The following is a 22,623-nucleotide window of genomic DNA, read 5'->3' as shown; positions in this document are numbered from 1 at the left end:
GATTCTTCTGGCTTGGCAGTCCTCCCTCTTCTGCATGTCATTACCCATTTGGAAGAAATATCCAACGGCCACATTGCTGCGGCTGGAAGGGGATGGATCCGGCTCCAGGGCTCTCTCCATCACCTCCCAACTTCCTTTCTGTGCTGTTCTTTCTCTTCCTCCTTCACCCCCTTCTCTTGTAATCCACACTGAATGAACATGTTAAAAAAAAGTTCATGTAAATCAAAATCACAAAGGGAACTGAGTCACAGGCAGCACTTACTTAGGATTTCTCTCTTCTATTCTTTATGTAGGCAACAGCTGCCAACTTCTAGACCACTCCATGCTTGTGTGTGTGTGTGTGTGTGTGTGTGTGTAGGGTTGGGAGCACTGGCATTCCCGTAATTTACATTTTCTGCCTTGTACTAAACTGGTATAGGTTGTAGGTGTACTTACTGAGCACGTTTTTTTTTTTTTTTTGTGGTTGCATATTTCTGAGAAACCGGATGCTATTGCATGGAGGCAATGCAACTAATCCTCAACTTAGAACAGTTCGCTTAGTGACCATTCGAAGTTATATCACTGAAAAAAGTGACTTGTGACAATTTCTCACAGTTATGACCATTGTAGCATCCTCATGGTCACCTGATTCACATTGGGATGCTTGACAACTGACTCAATATTTATGATGGTTGCAGTGGCCTGGAGTCATGTGATCACCTTTTGCGACCTTCTGAAAGTAAAGTCAATGGGGAAATCAGATTTACTTAACAACAGGGTTACTAATTTAACAACTGCAGTGATTCACATAGCAAATGTGGCAAAAAAAGTCATAAAATGGGGCAAAACTCACTTAACAAATTTCTCACTTAGCAACATACATTTTGGCCGCAGTTGTGGTCATACGTTGAAAATTACCTGTAGTGGAATAGCAGGAGGATGGGTTGACCAGGGAGCAGCAATTGTTAATATTAATCAGTTAATATTGATTAGTTAATAAACTAATCAAGGAGAGAAGTAACCTAGAATTAAGGAGTAATTTTTTGACAGAACAATTAATCAGTGAAACAATTGTCTCTGGAAGTTGTGAGTGCTCCATCACTGGAAGTTTTTAAGAAGAGACTGGACAATCATTTGTCTGAAACGGTATAGGGTTTCCTGCCTAAGCAGGAGGGATGGACTAGAAGACCTCCAAGGTCCCTTCCAGCTCTGTTATTCTGTTAATATTCACCCATCAGCACAATAGGCACTGCTCTGATACCATACTTGGCTTGGCACCCAATTTTGCCTTCAACATAATGAGTAATAAAACACAACAGATGTTACCAACCTTGCTGCTGCCTCCAGATACTCTTGACTAAAACACTACTTTAAGAGGGAGTGTAAGAATATCTAAGAAAGACTGAAATATGTCTTGCACATGGGCTGGGAGCTCAGACAGCTCTATGGGATTATAGCAGGAAAAATAAGCTGTGTTGAATTTAGGTGTAGATTGAAAGAGAAGAAAAAGAAGAAAATAGGTGAATTTAAAGGCAATGCTGAAGATACTGGCTCTGTGGAAAGTCAAACCTTATTCTTTCCAAATTATTCAAACTGGGATGATAATTGATCTAGGAGTAGAATGCCCCATAAGTTAATCTTGTCTTTATCCTGATTTTACCTCTTATGTATCTCTACCCTGTTACTAGCCCTTTTTTCTCTGCATGCAATGTTATATTTTGTAGGAGATGCAAAGCACAAGTGTTAGGATTTGTGCCTTTAACTCGGTTGTTAAGCTTTGTGCCTGCTCTGTCTCCCCCTCTCTTCCCCCGGGACTCTGCTCTTCGTTGCCATTCCCATGGCTGAACTTGAGAAGACCCATCTTTCTCCTCCTAAGTGAGCAAGACATTAGTCCTTGGCTGACATGCTATTTTTGTGAAGATGCTGTTTGTGTGAGGTAGGTGACAAGCTGGCACGGATGGATCAGGTGGCTTCTGTAACCAAAGGGCTTGGCTTGTAAATCCACTCATATGAAAAACACACATTTGAAAACCTTTGCTTCTCTAGTGACAGACAATTTCTCTTCTGCTGGTTTTTGTCTTTGCTAAGGAAAAAAGGAAAAGACAGACGGAAATAGAAGGGAAGAGACAACAGCTGGAAGACCAGATTCTTCAGCTGCAGCATTTCAAGGTAAGAGCTGATTCTGGATTGAACATTGCTATATGTTTTTAGACATGCAAATCACACATTTGGGTAGCTGGGAAGAACCTGTTCCGACATGAAGCAGCCTGTTTTTGCCGGAGTCTGTTTGCTCCAGCTAATCAAATCCTTACCGGGTCTCTCTCTTCTGTGTGTGATTCTCTGTTAAAATACCATGTTACTGAAAAGGATGGAGCTGAATAGATGATGGAAGAGGGAGGGCATATACAGCAGGCACCAGAATTTGGCTATTCACAATATATCCCTGAATTGGAACGGATGTGGATTTGGGTGTGTTCACTGCATTGCTTAAATGGTTCTTTCCCCAGCTATGCAACCACGGAGGCTGCTTTTGTGTTCTTAATTATGTAGTACTTGATCTCTTTGGTTGTGTAATGGGGTGTGTGTATGTGTGCAGGTGTGTATAAAACTGCAGAACTATTCAAGGGGTATATGCCATCGATAACAGTGAGGATTAGATATAATCTGTACTTATAAATTAAGGGATTCTCCATTGAAAATGTGAAATATATGCAAAGAATTGTATATTGATACTGTATATACTGTAAAATATTGTATATAGGTATACTGTAAGACAGATTAATCCAGGACTACCATATCTTTACTACAGAACATTGGACAACCAACAGTTTTCTGTATCTCTTTGCTTCCATCTAGAGATTATCTGGAATTTTGCAGCCCTAATATGAATCAATTTATTTATCTATAGATGTAACTGGTTTATATTTGTAATTTACTGATTTAGATACTGCTGAAAGTCAGATGCATCTTGAATAAGATCACGATCCATGGTAGTGTAACTGATTTTCAATCAGGATGCCCCAGGTTTAGGCTCCAGTAGCTTATGTGGGAAGGAATAGATAGCAGCTTAAAAGAAAGATTCTTCTCAAAAAGCTGGCTGATAGACTAAATCTATTTCAGAGAGATTTAGATGTTTCTAATCACCTTTTATTCTACAAAGCTTTCTCCTCTAAACAAATTGTTCCTAATCTGACAGCTTGAAATTCTTGATATTTTAGCCTGGTTAGTGCCTGCATGATAGACTTTTGGAAAATCCCTCACTAGTACTTCTGAGCTTTTCAGTTGAAGCAGAGGAGATGACTAATGGATTAGATAGATTGCATGTATACCTACATACAGTGGAGCACTTGTACCATTTATGCCTTGTATTCTACAATCAAGTTATTGGGCATAAACCTACCCTCACAGTGTGAGGCTATGTAACACAGACAACTTTCCCCTGTATATTTTTATGCAATGAGTGTTATAGCTTTGTGTCTGTCAGAGGGATGTCAAAGTAAAGTAGCGGGAAATTGTTGGAAATGACGGCCACTTGTTATACTTCAGACTAGAGCTGCTGAGATAACATTTGGCATTCCTGGGCGTTTTGCTAGTTTTTCCTTGGAAATATACCTTCTTTGAATGGTGTCTTGCCCCATGTATTCGTATCTTGGGGGCAGCAACTAATTTTTTTCTCCCTCCCCCCCCCTTGTCATTCTATCTGAGGGATTGTGAAGTGCACAAAATGGTGTGGTGCTGACCTCCCAGCACAGCTGCTGCTTCTGCCATTTGCATTGGTATTTCTTCAAGCAGCTGGAGTAATATGGCTTATGTAGGATCGCAGAGGTTGAAACAGGCCATGTGTTTCATTAATAAAACTTCTTGTCACCAAGGGAGAATTAGGTTCTTGTTCAGAGATTGCAGCCACCTGTGCTAGACTTTTTAAAAGATCAGATCACACTTTAATAGGAATAGCAGTGTTGAATGTTTGTTTAAAGAAGAGTCCTCCCTAATTGTTAACCTCCAGATAAGTTGGATTTGATTTCCATAATCCCACAGCCTAGTTGGAGAAGGCTGATGTAGACGTTAATCAAAAGAGAATAGATTAAAACACTTTTATTTGTTTTCCAAGTCAGTCAGGTGGTGCCATTTGAAAACTCTTATTCAAGGACAGGACAAACTTCAGGAAACTAACTCTTAACTAACACAGATCAGTGTAAGGCTATGCATTGCTACAGATTCAAAGGGTTTTTTGGGGGGGGTTAAGTGCATTTGAGCATACAGATGCTTGTCTCCATTTAAAGCACCTACCTCCAGGATGGTGTGGCTGTCGGCATGATCATGAGTAAAGGATCACTGGAGTTCAGGGGAGTTGCAGACTGTGTGCATACCCACACAGGGACTCCAAAAGCCCTTTCTGTTTTTAAGACCAAAACACTTCACAGTCCCGTTTAGTGATTAAACTGCACAGGAACATGATGTCCTTGGCCTGTTAGTGATTGCACCCATACTCAATTCATGCACCATAATCCTGTCTCTGATGAGTAGGAATCCTTGAAATGCTTGAAAGTGACTTGAGAAAGGTATAGAATTCCCTAATTGGTACCCTCCAGATGTATTGGACTTCAAAGTCTTATAATGTCTAATCCAAATGATCAAAGGCAATGCGATACAAGGAATTACAGCACATAAAAATTGGGGGGAAATTAGTATACACCATTCGCTGCCATATCTACTAAATTAGAATGTATAGAGTTGTTTCTGAATCAGTGCAAAAGTTTAGAAAACAAGTTTTATCAAAGCAGGTAGTGAGCTACTCATCCTTAAGGAATAATTCTTCTTCAAATTCAGCTTTCTAAAAGTTGGCAGTCACCGTGGGAATACTTGCACCTATATGTTTATAATCCTATATATTAGCTATTTTCTCCCTTTAAAATTAAAACAGAGTCAGATACCTTAGCTAGTTCTGAATCTCTGTGGATAAGAATATAATAACTAACATTTATATGTGGGTACATCATCTATATCCATCAAACTATTTCTTTCACAGTGCAAAATAGAAGAGGCATCATCTGGTGTCTTATTTTCATCTCTATTTTGCTGTTTTAACTAAAGGCCTCTGGGATTGTTCAATATTGTTTCCAGGGACTCTGGAAATGTAGATCTAAATAGCTATATAGATAATACAAAGTCTTTATTTTACTCCATTTGTACTGCTCAACTCCTAATGACTCTAGAAAAATTCTTGTCTATTTCTCCCTGCTTCTGCTTGCCTTTTAGCTCAGTTTGCCAGCAAACAGTTTTGATATTTGCTGATGTTTAAATAAATCTCAAACAATATTCCATACAGTAATAGGGTTGGAAATGACTTTAGTGGTCTTTTAATTCAACCCCCTGCCCAGAACAGGATTCCTCCTATTATCCCAGATAAATGGCTATCAAAGTCATTATATTACCCCCAATAATCTGGGTCCTCATTTTACTGACCTTGAAAGGATGGAAGGCTGAGTCAACCTTGAGCTGGTGAGAATCAAACTGCTAGCAGTCAGCAAAATTAGTTGCAATACTACATTCTAACCACTGCACCACCACAGCTCTTTAGACCAAACATACTAAGTTCCTTTAACCATTCTTGGTATGATTTGGCTTCCAAGCCCCCTTTCCATCTTTATCATTCTTCTCTGTATGTTTCCTGTTCCTCATTGTCCACTTTTGTATTATGTTTTGTATTGACTAGAACAGGATACAGTATTCTAGGTGTGGGGCTTTCCACTGCAATGTAAGACTGTTACTTCCTATTATCTTGACACCTGGTTAATGCAGCTCCAAACTATATTGCATTCCTTCTCTCCATAGCAGTCTGACTTCTCTTCTTAGTGGGACACTGGGTGAAACTCCTTCTGTAAGTCTGTAAGTCTTCCTCTAGGCCAGGCATGTCAAACTGCCAGCATGCGGGTAGGATGCGTCATGCCAAAACCGCGCCCACCCCATTGCCGGCAATGGGGAAAAAGTCCCATTACGTTGTGCGACGTCATGTGATGTCATGAGTTTGACATGCCTGCTATAGGCAGAGTGGCTTAAACTGATTGCCCAGCTCCACTAACAGGACAGTGGTTCCCGTGGTCCTCCAAGTTACATGCTGCCAGCCCTTTTGTCTTCCAAGGCTGCTGTTTTTATTCTGTAATAATGTCTTCCTTTCAGTGTTTTTTTTTTTTTTTTTGAGAACTTCCTTCTACGTTGTCCAAACTAATCTTTCCTAAGTTTGTGTGTGGCCAGATTGTCCTTCAGTCCCTCCAACAACACAATGAATTAGCATTTGGTCCAGTGTAGTTGGAGTTCTCCTCAGGCAGAAACACAAATACAACACACACTTTGCTGGTCATCAAGGTAGATGGAGGGAGGGGTTACTTCCTTATCCATGTCTATGTGTCTCTTGATCAGTGGTTCTCAACCTTTTTAATGCCGCGACCCCCAACCAGTCGTAAGTCAAGGACTACTCAACCGGTCGTAAATCGAGGACTACTCACCTGGTGCAGCACTGTTTGCAGAATGGGACTTTTGGCGGGCGCAGCAGGGCAAAGACAGCCTGGACAATTCCTATTGGCTTTTGAAAGAGAGAGTCTATTCTATTGGCTTTCAAAAGCCAATAGAATAAAAGGGACTAGCACAGCTAAGGAAAAGGGGGGGGGGGAAATGGCGGACTGCGTTGTTTGGCGACCCCCGTGAAATGGTCGTTCGACGCCAAATGGGGTCCCGACCCACACTGCTTTTGATGATTATGCAGATCCAAGCATCTTTTCCTTGTTTGGAAGGACAAAATTTTAAAGTCTCCTATAAACTGAAGGAAGGAGAAGGGAGAAAAGAAAAAGAGGCAGAAAGTTAATGGGTTTAAGTCAGGGGGCTTCAAACTTGGCCCTTTTATGACTTGTGGACTTCAACTCCCAGGCACACTGGGAGTTGAAGTCCACAAGTCATAAGAGGACCAAGTTTGAAGACCCCTGGTTTAAGTTTTCACATGTTGTTAGTCTTTTGGTTCCTTTAATTAGGGCTTTGTGCACACTGGCCACATTTTTTTGCAAGCTGAATTAAATGTTGTATATTTGCCCTGGTGTTAATGTAGCAGTTGACTGATGCTGGGTGCAAAACATACTAGAAATTACCCACGTGAATTTTCCAACAAAAGAGATGGAACCAGCAAGAGACCAGGATAAAATTCTTAGCATCCAGAGCACCCCAAACCATTCCAATCTCTCTCTCTCTCTCTCTCTCTCTCTCTCTCTCTCTCTCTCTCTCTCTCTCTCTCTCTCTCTCTCTCACTCACTCACTCACTCTCTCACTCACTCTCTCTCTCTCTCACACACACACACACACACACACACATCTCAATTAATTTTTCAGGCATTTGGTCAATATATAGCTTGAACTAGAGCTAGTAATCAGAGCCCACATATCATGGATACTCATTAGGAATAGCATCCTAAATGAAGAGCATTTGGGGATTTTAGGTTACACCATAGCATAAAATGTTGGAAATAGCTGTGACACTGAGATTAGAAAATGTCATGATTAAAGATGGGAAAGAATAAAGTTTTTTTAGCATGAAGATAGAGACATTATTTGAAAGCTAGACCTCTCGGAAGTTTTGGTTATGCCACTTCCAGGGAAAGTCTGGAAGTTGAAAAAGGATATATTAAAGACTGAAATAATTCTGAAGTTGAATTCTTCACACTACAAATTGATTCAAAATTGTGCTTCGGGAAAGGAGACATGCGATAAGCTAAAGCAGATGAAAGTATGCTCAGATATGAACAGTAACCAGAAAACCCATAAATCTGAAATTATCAGGGGTTAGAAATCTAAAGCAATATGTGTCAGATTATCTCTCTGTTTATAAGATACTAAAATAACAGTGTGACCCTTTCTGAAAATTTCAAGGAATTGCTTTAAGTTCACTACCAGAAAAGTATAAATGTATAGTGGAGTTCATCAGCGTTTATTATAGTAGAGGTACACCAATATGATTTGAACAATGCAACTAAGAGAATTCTCTAGAGCAGATTAAAGGGAGAAATGTAACCTGTCATTACTGTATTAGAAAGAGACATATTAAAAGAGAATGAAGACTTCACAGAGCTAAGGCCTGTACAACACACACAAAGAGATAATAAGTCTAAATGTCTTAAAAGAAAAGGCCAATATGCATAGGGGATTGCAAAACAATGAGGTACAGGCACACAAATGGAATGTTTATATATTTATTTGTTTGTGTGTGTGTAATGTATGTGTGTGTGGGGGGGGGGCGTGTATATGGATGGAAAGGGCAATATTGAATTGAAATGTCTGATAAATCATAAAGAATCAAGAATAGAATTACAAGAAACATATACCTGAATTGGACACAGGTTACATAAATTATCTAAACAAAACAGTTGTAAAATTATGCTTAAAATAAACTTTGCATTGTTACAAAAAACTATCAAGTAATATTGAAAGCACAATGAAGCTAATTTGCTGGAAATTATACAGCCTAAGGCAAGCAGAGTAATGGGATGCATGCATAAGCATAATTCTGCAAAATGACATTTGGGCACAGAGAGGAGTTTCTTATTAAGAAAATAAAAGCTGAGGTCTTAAAAATTGAATTGAATGTTTGTCCTTTCCAGAAACAAAGAGAATCCCCATGTGATTTTTGTTTAAAAACAAAAGGAAAAAGGAAAGATTTTCTAGCTTAAAATAAGCCAGCCAGATATTGGAACCTTTTTTAAAAAATGCTTGTAGTCCAATGTCAGTCAGAACCATTTCCCAATAGTTTTTACCAACAAAAGATTCAAACAAAACTTCATACAAATTATGAAACCTAATGGTATTTGAATTCAAAGTTTATGCGTCAGTCCCTTTAAAAAAAAGGAATAAATAACATTGGAGAAGTGGGAATAATGCTGGGCTGATGAATTAAACAAAAGTTTACAACATTTTGAACTTAAAACTAGCCTGTGTTGCTTGTTTTAATGAAGAAGACATAACTCCCAATGAGCTAAAATATTTAGGTACCAGCACAATCAGCATAAGCTTATCAAATAGCACCTGAATCTCCTCGGGATACCCAGAGAAGAAAGCAAAATATAACTCTACACAGTCACACACTACAGTCACTACTGAAAATGACTCTGAAGAATCTGAAATTGCATCAGATTCAGAAGAAACTGCTAATACACAATCCAACTTAGATCCAGCGTGAATATTCAGAAGATCTCAAAGATATCTAGTAAAGGAGCTCTACTTGAGAAAATATACAGTTAAAGCAAGGAATATGCCCGATCCCAATTTTTGGAAACAAGTATAGGAACTGCCACCAGCTAAAGCACAGAAATGTAGGGAAGCTGAAGTACAAAGCAGAAGTAAATGAGTTTTCAGAATTAAGAACGATACTTGTGAAATGTAGAATGCCATAAAACTAGATTAGTAGCAAAGCGTTACAGTACACACACAAAGATATAGTTTTTCTGCTAGTGATTCAACATGCAAACATCAGAATTCTACTAAGTGTAGCAGTATCTAGGAACATGCATGCAAAACATGCATGATGATGTGAAAAGGGAGATTTTCATACACCAAGCACCAGGTTTTGTAAAGTCAGGGGAAGAAATACTGTAAATTACAAAAATCTATATATGGACTAAAGCAAGCATTAAAAGCATGATCTGATAAACAAAATTTAGTTTAGAAAAAAAAAGGCTTTAAGCAGGGAAATACTGACTGATGCTCATCTGCAAGAATCAAAAATGGAAGATGAATGTACAATCATTATCATGCTGATGATTGAATTGTACAATATGTTTAGAGTACAGAAGTGACATATAGTTTTGAGATAGTGACAATATTAAAAAAGAAGTAAAACAACTCTGTCTTGAAACTGAAATAAAAAGGAGAAACGTGGAGGGCTTTTAGTTAGTCAAACCAAACAATAATAAATCTAATAAAGTTTCTAGACCTTCAGTGAGGCAAAGCAGTCATGGTCAGCCCTTCAAAATAGGCCAGGTCATGAAACAGACATCAAAAAGATTTCAAGAATTGTATTTTATTGTTGTGGGGTATAATAATAAAATCTTAAAAGCCTGTCTAAATTTCTCTCTGCTCCGTTTTATATTAAACAAAACCAAGGTGAGGCTATTTTGAATTTCTTTCTCATATTTCCTTCTATTGCTGGGCTGTGTAATCTCTGGTCAAGTCCCTCCTTAGCTGCTCATTCCTTCCTTTCCCCATAATGGCTCTTCCATACCTGCCCCGAGGTTAGCTCTGTTTATCTCTACTGTACACCCATGCATGGTCAGTACCTGAACAAAGGGAAAAACTAAAATTAAATTGGCAAATAATGAGCAATATAGGGAAGTTGGGGGAAAGCTGATACATATATTGCAACTGTGAGAAGACCTGACCTGGCCAGTACAGTTGGACTGCTAATTAGAAATATTAGAAATATCACTGTGCCGACACAAGGGGACTGGATAGCAGTAAATGATTAAACTGGATGCCACAAAGGAATTACGGATTTTAATTTAAAACTGCCTATGACCAATAATCCAGAATATATGGAATATTCAGGTTTGAACTGGATTGTAAATAAATCTAATAGGAAATCAACTTTAGGATAGCAACAAAGATGATTAGGGGACTGGAGACCAAAGCCCATAAGGAACGGCTGCTGGAATTGGGTATGTCTAGTTTAATGAAGAGAAGGACGAGGGGGGACATGATAGCAGTGTTCCAATATCTCAGGGGCTACCACAAAGAAGAGGGAGTCAAGATATTTTCCAAGGCGCCTGAAGGCAGGACAAGAAGCAACAGATGGAAACTAATCAAGGAGAGAAGCAACCTAGAACTACAGAGAAACTTCCTGACAGTTAGAACAATTAACCAGTGGAACAACCTGCCTCCAGAAGTGGTGAATGCTCCAACACCACCAAAAAGAGACTGGACAGCCATTTGTCTGAAATGGTATAGGGTTTCCTGCCTGAGCAGGGGGTTGGACTAGATGACCTCCAAGGTCCCTTCCAACTTTAATATTACTATTATTTACTATTGTTATTGTTATTATTATTATTATTATTATTATATCTTTTGTCTGGTGTGGTGAGATGTCAAGCACTGTAGCTCTGTCATCTAGAACAGCGGTCCCCGACCCCCAGTCCATGGATCAGTACAGGGCTGCAGCATGCCACAACCGGTCCGCACAAACAAGCAAAGCCCCATTAGTGGGATGCAGGCAGCACACAAAACCGCACACTCTCTGGTCTGTGCAAAAACCTTTTTCCATGGAATTGGTCTCTGGTGCCCAAAAGGTTGGGGATCTCTGATCTAGAGATGCTGAATACTGCACTGTTGTCAGGCTCCAAAAAGCAAAAAAGATACACTGAGTTTTTTCTCAGCAGTTTCCCTTATTGTTCCTCACCCACAGATAGAAGTCTTACCCAACTAAACTACTTGCATCTTTAAAGACGCAAAAATTCCTTAAGAATTCCTGAAGAGAACCATGATGGCGCAATGGTTAAAATGCAGTATTGCAGGCTAATTCTGCCAACTGCTAGCAGTTCGATCCAGACTAGCTCAAAGTTGACTCGGCCTTCCATCTTTCCAAGGTTGATAAAATGACCCAGATTGTTGGGGCAATATGCTTAGAGTGGACTATAAAGCACTATGAAGTGGTATATAAATCTAAGTGCCATTGCTGTTGCTATTGCCTTGACCCTCTTCCTCCAACCAAACTACCTTCCTCCCAACCAAACTTCATTGTCTCTGGGTCCTCTGGAGTGCAGCCCCTCCCTCCTGGGAATCCTGATCGCATTCCACCACAACTGCGGAAGAAGCATACAAGGCACTTGCACGGCTGCAAAAAATAAAAAGAACCAATCCCAACATTGATATCTGAAATCAACATGGGATTTAGCAGAACTGCAGACAGAAATCCAGACTAGTAGGAAACACATAAATGTTAAACTATGCTATGTGAAGAGTGTGCCAGAAAAGGGACAAGGAGAACTGATATATTGTTATATTAATAATATGGTGGCAATGCCTAGGGTTTTCTTCCTGAGGTTGGAAGAAACATTAACACCCGGAATGTGAAGAAATGCATAGCAATGTAACTCATTATATTGCCTAATTTGCTCACAAAGCTAAGGAGAAGAAAAATGTTGAATATTTCATCTATACTAGTGGTGGCGAACCTATGGCATGGGTGCCAGAGGCGGCACTCAGAGCCCTCTCTGTGGGCACACGCACCATCGCCCCAGTCCTAGGCCTTCAGCTGGGTTTTATAAAACCTTTTCGCTTTAGGCCTTGGCCGCCGTGTACAAAAAAAAAAGTTCAATGTCAATTTCAACTTCTCGCGGGAAAAAAAAGATCTTGCAAAATTGGAATTGATTGATTGAACTTTTTAGTCCCACACAGTCTGCTGTTACTATCTCAGCCACACCCACCCAATGGGCCATGCCCACCCGGCACCTGACGATGCATAAGTGGGTTTTGGGTTGCAGTTTGGGCACTCAGTTCCTAAAAGGTTCGCCATCACTAATCTATACCAATTTTTTTTTTCCTTTCATGGTGCAGATTAGAGAAAGTTCATCTAGTGTCCTACTTTTCATCTCTGTTTTGCAGGCATTGTGTACATAAAAAGTGTAAAGCTGTAGTAACCAAAGGCTACTCTCTTTGGAATTAATTACCCACAATATTGTTTCTGGTCACTCTGGAAATTTCTACAATCTTTAGATAATAGCTTGACGTGCAGGCTTGTTAGAAAGTTGCAAAAGTTGATCACATGACCCCGGGACACTGCAGTCGTCATAAATATAAGTCAGTTGCCAAGCATCTGAATTTTGAACATATGGCGATGGAGATGCTGCAGTTGTCCTAACTGTGAAAAATAGTCATAAGTCACTTTTTTCAGTGCTGTTGTAACTTCGAACGGTCACTAAATGAATTGTTGCAGGTTAAGGACTATCTGTAGTGTATAGAGAACTAATTTTATCTGCTTAATCAATGAAGTCATGAAAGTAAATAAAACCCATGTGATGCTGACGTCACCAGGTCATGACCCTAACCAAATATGATGACCTTATACCAGGGGTAGGCAACCTTGGCTCTTTTATGACTCATGGACTTCAACTCCCAGAATTTTGGGAGTTGAAGTCCACGAGTCATAAAAGAGCCAAGGTTGCCTACCCCCTGCCTTATACCAACCATGTGCTCCTGGAGTCATAAATTCACAGCAGCAATCTGATATGTATTGAAGCTAACCCCATCAAGAAAAGGGTGACAGTCAAGTCAATCTATTATTAGCTTAAGCCCAAACTGATCCCTAATCCCATATAGCTTCAAATCAAAGCTTAAAAAAATAAAAAAATGAACAGAACCCTAGGCTGGGCTGTATTTTGGAAGCAAACCCAATTTGTGCATTATGAAATAAATAATAGACTAATGACACTTTAATTTTAGGGGAATTCTTAAAATCAGCAGCTTAAAGGCAGGAAAAGGAGCACTTTTCAAAACCAAAGTCTGCATTGCCCCCTTTTCTAAAAGATGTTATTTCCAGGAGAGTTTTTAAAATCTCTCCCTTGAATACAGGATTTTTTTTTTAACCATACCAGCCCTAGAGTGAAGCTTAATTTAATTTTGCCCTAATCCATTTATGCTTTGTAAAGAGGTACAATTTGCAAATTTCAACCTGAAAAAGCACACAGACACGTACCCACACACATTTGCAAATTTAACTGGTAATACAAATACATATCTGTAAATATTTTGAAGCACGACCTTAATAAAGTTCTATTCCCTTCTGCAGTAAACTAGGAACATTTAACCAGTAAAGCAAAGACTCACATGTACGCCCCCTCCAACTTAGCAACAAGCAGTGATACTTCTTATCAAGACATATCAGCACTCTGATTCTAGGCATGGGCAAAGTAGGTCATGTGACCAACTGGCAAGGGGCAGAGTAGGGTTGAAGTTATATGTTCAGACATGTTTAGCAGATGATACATGGCAATTCAGTTTAAAGTCCATTTTGCTTTTAAAAAATAAAGGTCCACTGTCTAAAGGTATTTCTAGTCTACAAAATACTGTTATTATGAAATCTCAAGTTAACATATATGAAGTCTATCCTCATTTTATTCAGTCACCAGCCTTGTGCTGAAACAGAATGATTCCCAGTGAGATCCAATATGAAACAAACTTTGAACCTCAGTCTCCCTGGTTCAGGTCTGACAATGATTATTCTTGCTTGAGCAGTCCTAATGGCAAGTTGTTTTTTTGTGATTCTATATTATCCATCAGTACTTTTATATTATTATGGATTTCAAGAGCTGTTTTGTTGAACAAGGCACAATACATTATACATATATTATAAGTTAAGTGAACGCCTGTAACTACTTGATCTCTTAGCACAATACAATGAGTTTGTGTTACAGGATAAAATACAATTGTATTTCTGTAAGTGCCAAAGGATTTCACCCAAGCAACTATGAGATACAAATACATATTTTTTTTGATTCTATATCATAGATGCAAAGTACACTCAAGATAATGTTCAGCACCATTTCCTATGTGCATTTTATATTGCAAGCTGTTGTGTCATCTGTTGATTTTGTTTTGTCATTTTTACCAAGCAAGCTGAGTTAATGTTGTCGAGGAGACTCTTTTGTGAAATGGTCTCACAAGATCAAATTCCCACCATCACTGTCAGCATAAAAGGATGCATTTGTGCATCTTGCTTATTATGTTCAGGAACATTGTGATCATTGAGGTATGGGGAGGACAAAGAACTAAATGCCATTAGGTCAGATGTATCGCAGATCTAATTTGGCACAGCTGCTCTAATTTTAATGGCCCTTTGCCCATTCACATCAAGGGTAGAGAGAGACATTTCATACTGTATTTGGCAGCCAAGCTCTTCGGCATGATAAACATACAAAGCATGAAGAGGAAAACAATGCCTCCCAGCACAAAGCAGATGTATGTCAGAGAGCTGCAGCAAATGGTGTCACCTTTTCTTCACCCTTATCTATTTACTTTGGGAGCATCCATGTTGCCTCCTGAAAGTTATTCCAGAACTAAAGTCCTGCCTAGATTTTGCTTAGATATATACTCTATTAAATTATTGAAATTAATCAATGGAGAAAAACATCTACAGTCTGAAATCTAGTGAAAAGGGATATTTGGGCAAAAACAATAATTACCAGTCACACAAAGAGATAGATACATATCATCTTTAAAAAGGTACGGATTTTTATAAATCATGAACTTTAGGCTTTTTTAAAGTAGTGCAGTGCTAATAAATTCTTCTGTGCATGTGTATGTGTGTTCAGTTATTATTGATCAGCTGGAAGAAGAAAATGCTTTCATTTCCTTTTTTCAAAGAAGAAAAACTCAGTTGTCATCAGTGAGGTGCTGTATGCTTGTACTTAGCTTTGTCGGGAGATGGCTGAGGAATACGTGTGAGTGTCCTGTCTTTCATTCCACAAATATCTGTGGTCTGCCATCTGCCTGCCTTCCCACATGTCAGTGAAATTCCAGTGTAAGGGAATTCCTCCTTCGTTTTTTCCCCCTTCCTAACCAGGAAGGGTAGGCACTGAGGGAGAGTATAAAGTGATGGGGAGATGAAAAACAGAAACAATGATATAAGTGCTATTATCATCTCATAAAAATAACAAAGAGAAACAATAAAATGAAATTTAAAGAGATTAAGGAACAAGAATGAGATCAGAATGAGATCAGGAAAAAGAGACCTCTTTCCCAGAGGAAGAAAATTTTGGGAAAACCAAATCCTCTGAGATTCCAGTACAATAAGCAAGAAACCTGCTTAAGTCAGCTTGGTGCTTTACATCTTGCTCTTTTAGAAGGTTTCTGACTTGATCATTATATATGGAAAGAAGGTAGGAAGGGAAGAACTGTGAATGTGATAGTTTCGTAGAAGCCTTCAGGTAGGCCTGCCTTTTGTTCTATACAATCTTATATATACTGCAGGACTTTTATGATTTTCTTTGGTCTGTGCCTTGTACTACCTCACCTTAGAGGCCTCAGGACCCCCTTACCTTAAGGGGGGTCTTATATTTTTAACATCATCACTCTGAAGAAACTTTTTCAGGCATGCGTGTGATGTCTACAGTGCTTTTTTTGTAGAAAAAAAAGCTGCCAGAACTCACACACGTCATACAACCCACCTTGCTTACCCTAAAAAGGTTCCATCCAAAAAAGGTGCTGGAACTCCGTTCTGGGCATTCTATGACAAAAAAAGCCCTGGATGTTTATAATAACTTGGCTGAATTAATATTAGAGTGGTTACTGTAACATATTGAATACATTTGATGACATCAATTTGTTAAGAATCTAAGAGTTTTAAGATGTGCTGCAGTAGCCAAGTGTTGGCCCTGAGGTACTAGCAATTATTAAGTAGCTCATATTTGTTTTTCTTGGAATATGCATTATTTCAGGAAATAATTTGTGTGTGTGTGTGTGTGTGTGCTTATCCGTTAAAAATAATATACCAATATAGCTAAAATCTGAAAACAAAAAATCTGAAAGCATATAATTATTTATATGATATCATTTTTTTCACACCCATCCTCTTCAGAGCACCCTGCTAATTACTGATCACAAGTTAGACTTTAAAAAAACCTACAATTTTAAACAAAGCCTTCATGACATTAAAATACAAAGCAGACTCAATAATTATATTTAAATGGCGGCTGAAAATGGAAAGTACTTTAAATAGAGTGTTTGAAAAAGTTAAAATGTCATATGAAATGCCTCCCCCCCCCCAAAAAAAGGCTTCACCAGCTGTTAGAATACCACAAACAAGAAATTGGCACCAATTTTCTATGTAAGTCATCCAGGGTCTTTCATTAATCCCACCTCAGCATTTTTTGGGGGGGGATCACCGGCACATACAGGAAGATCAGTACAGGAGAAGCCCCAAATAGTCCCACAACAGAAATGACCTCAACTGCAAGATTTGGGGGGGGGGGGAAGTACTAAAGCATTTTGCTATTGTGATTGGAAATCCTGAGAAAATTTAGAAAGCTTTCACTGGAAAAACCAATCTACAAGAGATATACAATTGTATCAAAGCTGCGTTAGCTTCACATTTTAAAAAAATTAAATTGTAAGTGGCTGTTTTACTTTTTTAAAATAGTATCACTAAACTGTCATGATTGATATTTTGTCACCAAGAGGCTGGATATCATTAAATAACATGCTCCACCATTGTTGCGCCTTTTTTTTTTTTTTTTAAGCTTTCAAGTCAGTCTTGATTCTTGGTGACTGCCTGGACAAGATTTCCTTGCAGGTTTCTTGGCAAGAATTTTGGAATTGGTTTGCCGCCTCCTCCTCCTCCTCCCCCCCACCCGCCGAAGAAAAAGAGAGTGATTCAACGACTTTAGAACTCTCAGTCTCCTATTTCTACTCCTATTTGATATTACTACATCAAACTGCTTTTGTATATCAGTGTTTCCAAATCTCAGCAATTTTAAGATGTAGGGACTTCTAGGGAACCCTGGGAATTGAAGTCCAGACATCTTAAAATTATTGAACTTCAGAAACACCGTTCTTTACAATTGCCCTAAAAGGAGTTGCTGATCTTAATTAAAGGGGGGGGGGAACCCACTCAAGGCTGCAGTAGGTCACACATATTAGCAATAGGGTCAAAATATTTTGGCTTATGGGGTGGTTTGTGCAGATTGGGGGATAGACTAAAATGAAAAGATCCCAATTAGTTTCACAGACTTATTTTTCATCTTTTTGAGGCCAAAAAAAAAAAAAACGTTGCTGTGCTGTTGAATCTAGAGGCAGCTCTGTTTCTTTAATATGTGAGGAGAGGGTAATATATTTCAGAGCAGGTTTTATTTTGGTTCAGCTAATTTAAGAACAAAGAGCCAAGCTGTATGATCTGCTCCAAGTGAGCATCTTTCCATATATGTTTGCTGGTGCTACAGAAGACATTTCTTGGGAGTGAGCAAAATGCCTCTTTCCAAAGAGCTAAACTGCTTCTGATCTGAGCCTTTTGATTTCACAGTAGCATCATCAGAATACTCCCATTTTTCTTGGTGATTCATTTCTATCGTTTCCTGTACTTTTCCAGGCTCTGGGAAAAAACTTACAATAACCCAGAGGGAATAGACATGCACATTCCCAAAATAGCTGGAGGAGATCTTCATCCTCCTACTCTTTTTTAAAACACATTTTATTGTTTTTTTTAAATTCTTAAGAAAAAGTACTCAGGACCCACCGTGGTGGTTGGGTGGTCCAACATTCAAAAGTAAAAACATATATAAACAACTCAACTCCATACATTTCACTATCCCCTCTCTATTTCCCTCGATTAACATAATACATTTAAATATTCCATTTCTATTTTAAATTTCTATTACTACTAAACTGATAACTTTAGCAGTTTACAATTACCATAGTTTAAGTTTAAAACAACAAATTATCAATTCTAATTCTTAGTCTCTCCCATTCCTCATTTTATCACCAATCTCATTTATTTTTTCTTCCACTACACAATAGATATCCTAATATCAATAAAATATTAATCATCCCTATGCATATGTAATCCCAGAATCAATCCATCTCTTTAAAATAACGAGATAATATTAAACCTTAATTCATTCAGATTCATCAAACAAAATCCAAATTTTCTCCAATTACTTATCATGCCTTAACACATCTTTGTTGTCATACAGAAAAGTCATCCTAATAATTTAAAACACTCTATTAATTATTGGCAGCATTCAGTTTAAACAGTCATCATTTTTTCAATTCCAATACATAATGATTTTCATTTTATTCCCAAACGCTACGTAAATAACAAATCCAGTACATTCTTAATCTGTTTAAAATATCTACCGTATATGCCGGTGTATAAGGCGACTTCCACAAGTGCTAAAATTGGCGCCAAAGACGGGGGTCGTCTTATACGCTGAGTCGTCTTATACGCCGGAAATACTGGTAGTTTCCAGCGTATAAGACGACATTGTAGGAATGCGGCTCAGCGACAAAGACGGGGGTCGTCTTATACGCCGGGTCGCCTTGTACGCCGGCATATACGGTATTCTAATAATCACGCATATATATATTATATATATATATAATATGTAGGTCTTTGGTTGTTCGGGTTTTCTCCCGCGTAAAATTGGAAGTGTCTTGGCGACGTTTCGACGAAGTCCCATTCGTCATCTTCAGGCTGGTGTTTTCAGCTTCGTGCTTCGAGCACGAAGCTGAAAACACCAGCCTGAAGATGACGAATGGGACTTCGTCGAAACGTCGCCAAGACACTTCCAATTTTACGCGGGAGAAAACCCGAACAACCAAAGACCTATATATAAACACCCGCGAAAACCTCAGAAAACATATATATATATAAACATATATATATATATGTTTTCTTGCTTTTAACTCTAAATCTTAATCCTTAAAACAGTCCATAAATCCAGTATTGCCTTTTAATCCATTACACAATTTTAAATTTCTCTTTTCAGTCTTAATTCTGGGTTTTTTCCTGTGCCAAGCAGGTTTCCATAAACACGCTTCCCTTTCAGTCAGTAGGTCTATTTTTGTTTCTTGAATGGCTTTTGAAGAAGTAGGAGTCCCATCCTCTGCATCAAACGTCTGTTTTTCTCTTCCTTAAAGTATCGTTGCTTTGTAGTTTCAAATCTCAATCTTTGCTTCTTCTGTTCCTCAAAGTTACAAATGAGAGATTTGTAAGGTAGGATAAGTTCCTCTTTTATCTCTGTTAATTCCTCTTCTAGTATATCTTGGTTTCTAAAATAGTCAGGTGTAGTCTGAGCATCCATTTGAATGTTTGAAGTGAAATTTTTGGATCTTAGTTCTGTAATAGGTTCTTTCAATATGGCACAAATTTTTGCAGTGCCCTCATGTATTTTTTCCAGTATAAGATTATAGTTTAATTATGAATGCAGTTTCTCCATTTTGATAGTAGTTAGAAAAAATCTCTTTTTTGTGGAGGCTGTATTTGATGAAAATTGGTCTGTATCCACCCCCACAATTCCCACAGCTCAGCTTATCTTTTTTCAAAAATAATTTGAAGGTCAAATCTGGTCTAATTTCAAAAAGTAACCAGAAAATGCAATATTAAATTTTCGCCACTAGATGTCCTCAGTAAGTTAAGAAAGAATCTTTTCCAGGCACCATTTCCTTATTTCTATCTTTAAAAGTATAGTGTGAAAGAAGAAATAATCTTCCAACACCAGGTGATAATACAGTTCTTAGGGGAAAAAAAGAGAGAGAGTTTTCTGTATCCCCAAAAATACGAAAGTAAAATTTAATCTTGTAAAAACGCCTTCCTTCCCAAAGACATAAAAGCTGCTTTCTTTAGCCAGGGAAATAATTCCAACAAGGCTCTTACAGGTAAAAAACAAAGTCAAATAGAGAGAGTAACAAGGAAAAGTCTCACCCGAATTCACCACGGGGGCTCTTACAGCTTAGATGTTCTTGACTTGCTGTTTGAAGCAGCAGGGTGATCGGCCATTTTACTGGCCGATCTTTTTCTCCGTCGGCCCTCAGAGATTGCCCGGACAGCTGAAGGAGCCGCCGTTCCTCCGCAGCCGAGCTGAAGCCTCCTCGACGGAAGTCACACCCTCCAGGATGACTTTCGACCCGTATAAGGGTCGACTGGCGGAGAGAAAGCTAGCCGACGAGGAGACGGAACGCCGTGAACCGGAACCGGAAGTCCTTCATTCTCCTACTCTTGATCCAATAGAGTTTTTTTAAAGAGTAAAAATGGTCGAAATCTATGTGTTTTAGCAGAATAATGAACAGGAGAAGATTAACCAGTTGTCTGAGCATATATTAGAATTGTGGATGTTGCAGAACAGAGAAAAGCGGTTCTCTTCCTTGGCCAAAGATGGGTCCTTCCTGGCCGAATTCTCAACTCATTGTGAGAGCCATAGCAGTAATTTCTTGTTATGAGGGATAGGAGATATGCATTATAATAGCTTGCCTATGCCATAAAAATTGCTCAGCAAGCTTTTGATTTAAAAAAAAATAAGCAGAAGAGGTCAAAAGGCTTCCTTTTGCATCTTCATCTCTGGAAAGGCAGGTTCTACATGTACATTTATCACCACTTCATTAACAGCTGTTGTTACATTTCATTCTGCAATTTTCTGTCTTGCAAAACAATATTAGTTTAATGAAATTTGGGGGGTACTGCTGAAATGGATAGGTGCTGGATAGATAGATGGAAAGAACTGAAAAAGGTCAGTTCAGATTATAAATACTCCATATCTCAAAATGTAGAGGAAGAAGTTTGTTTTTCAATGGGTTTGAAATGTTTGTTTTTTAATATTTTTATAAATTATTAGTGAGACAGTTCATTTTCTCAAAAACTTTAGATTTCCCAGCTAGAAGTTCTGTTTCAGGATTATTTGATGCTTCTACTGTACAGATGAAGAGATCAACCCCGACTGCTCTTTAGAAGGCCAGATCCTGAAGTTGAAACTCAAATACTTTGGCCACCTAATGAGAAGGAAGGATTCACTGGAGAAGAGCCTAATGCTGGGAAAGATTGAGGGCAATAGAAGAAGAGGACGACAGAGAATGAGATGGCTGGATGGAGTCACTGAAGCAGTAGATGTGAACTTAAATGGACTCCAGAAGATGGTAGAGGACAGGAAGACCTGGAGGAACATTGTCCATGGGGTCGCAATGGGTCGGACACGACTTCGCAATTAACAACAACAACTGTACAGATCTTCCTGTTTGTCTTATACAGCCTGGCTGTCACCAAGTACAATAGTGAAAACTAGGCTATATACGAATTCAGCCTCAGACAAGATCATAGTATAATAAATTCAGAAGAAGAAGCCATTCAGGCCAGTCTGATTTCCTCCACAATGTAGAAACCCCATTTTAAAACATCTCAGAGTAAAGCAACTTAATCCTCAGGAAAGTATTGCGCTACCAGATTTCTATCTGTAAGATAAGTTTTGTTTTGTTTTCAAACATTCAGGCAGAATTTACAGATAATCCTCACCTTATGAAGACAATTGAATCCAAAATTTCTGTTGCTGAGCAAGGCGATTGCTCAATGAGTCACATCCAGTTTTACATCCTTTTTTGCCAGTTTCTTAAACAAATCACTGCAGTTGTTAAATGAATCAAGCAGTCATTAAACGAATCCACTTTTCCTCGTTGACTTTGCTTATCGGAAGCCAGTTGAAAAGGTCGCAAATGGCAGCCACATGATCTGGGGGCACGGCAACCATTGTAAAAAAAATGCTGATTGCCAAGTGCCTAAATTTTGATCACATGATTGTGGATATGCTGCGATAATCATAAGTGTAAGGACCCATTATAACTTACTCTTTTTAGTGCCATTGAAAGTTCGAACAGTTGCTAGACAAATGGTTGTAAGTCAAGAATTATGTGTAAATAGTTAATTTATATCCTATACTTTAGGATGGACGGTCTATACCAGGGGTAGGCAACTTGGCTCTTTTATGACTCGTGGACTTCAACACCCAGAATTCCTGAGCCAGCATGGATTCTGGGAGTTGAAGTCCACGAGTCATAAAAGAGCCAAGATTGTCTACCCCTGGTCTATACCATCTCACTTGGGGCAGCCCTTCAGATCCTGGACAAATACTATCATTTCCC

The 22,623-nt window shown here is 38.7% G+C and overlaps 1 protein-coding gene across 7 annotated transcripts in view; it reads left to right on the top strand.

Annotated features, from left to right (window-relative positions):
• Positions 1–22,623, top strand: part of PALM2AKAP2 (PALM2 and AKAP2 fusion) — a 260,194-nt gene that overhangs the window by 48,306 nt on the left and 189,265 nt on the right. For 5 of the 7 annotated variants that reach the window (XM_039334431.1, XM_039334428.1, XM_039334434.1 and 2 more), the window contains exon 2: positions 2,068–2,148. The exons of 1 other annotated variant lie outside the window; for it this stretch is intronic. In XM_039334431.1, the coding sequence (XP_039190365.1) occupies positions 2,068–2,148 (81 nt within the window). Of the gene's footprint in view, positions 1–1,706; positions 1,916–2,067; positions 2,149–22,623 lie in introns of those variants that run through there. One more of the 7 variants, XM_039334433.1, reaches the window with a different exon arrangement.

This window comes from Crotalus tigris, unplaced genomic scaffold (genome assembly GCF_016545835.1).
Source record: "Crotalus tigris isolate CLP2741 ecotype Arizona unplaced genomic scaffold, ASM1654583v1 scf7180000017630.2799268, whole genome shotgun sequence".
Classification (NCBI taxonomy): domain Eukaryota; kingdom Metazoa; phylum Chordata; class Lepidosauria; order Squamata; family Viperidae; genus Crotalus; species Crotalus tigris.
The sequence above is the reverse complement of the archived record's forward strand: the minus strand, read 5'-3'. Positions and strand labels throughout refer to the sequence as shown.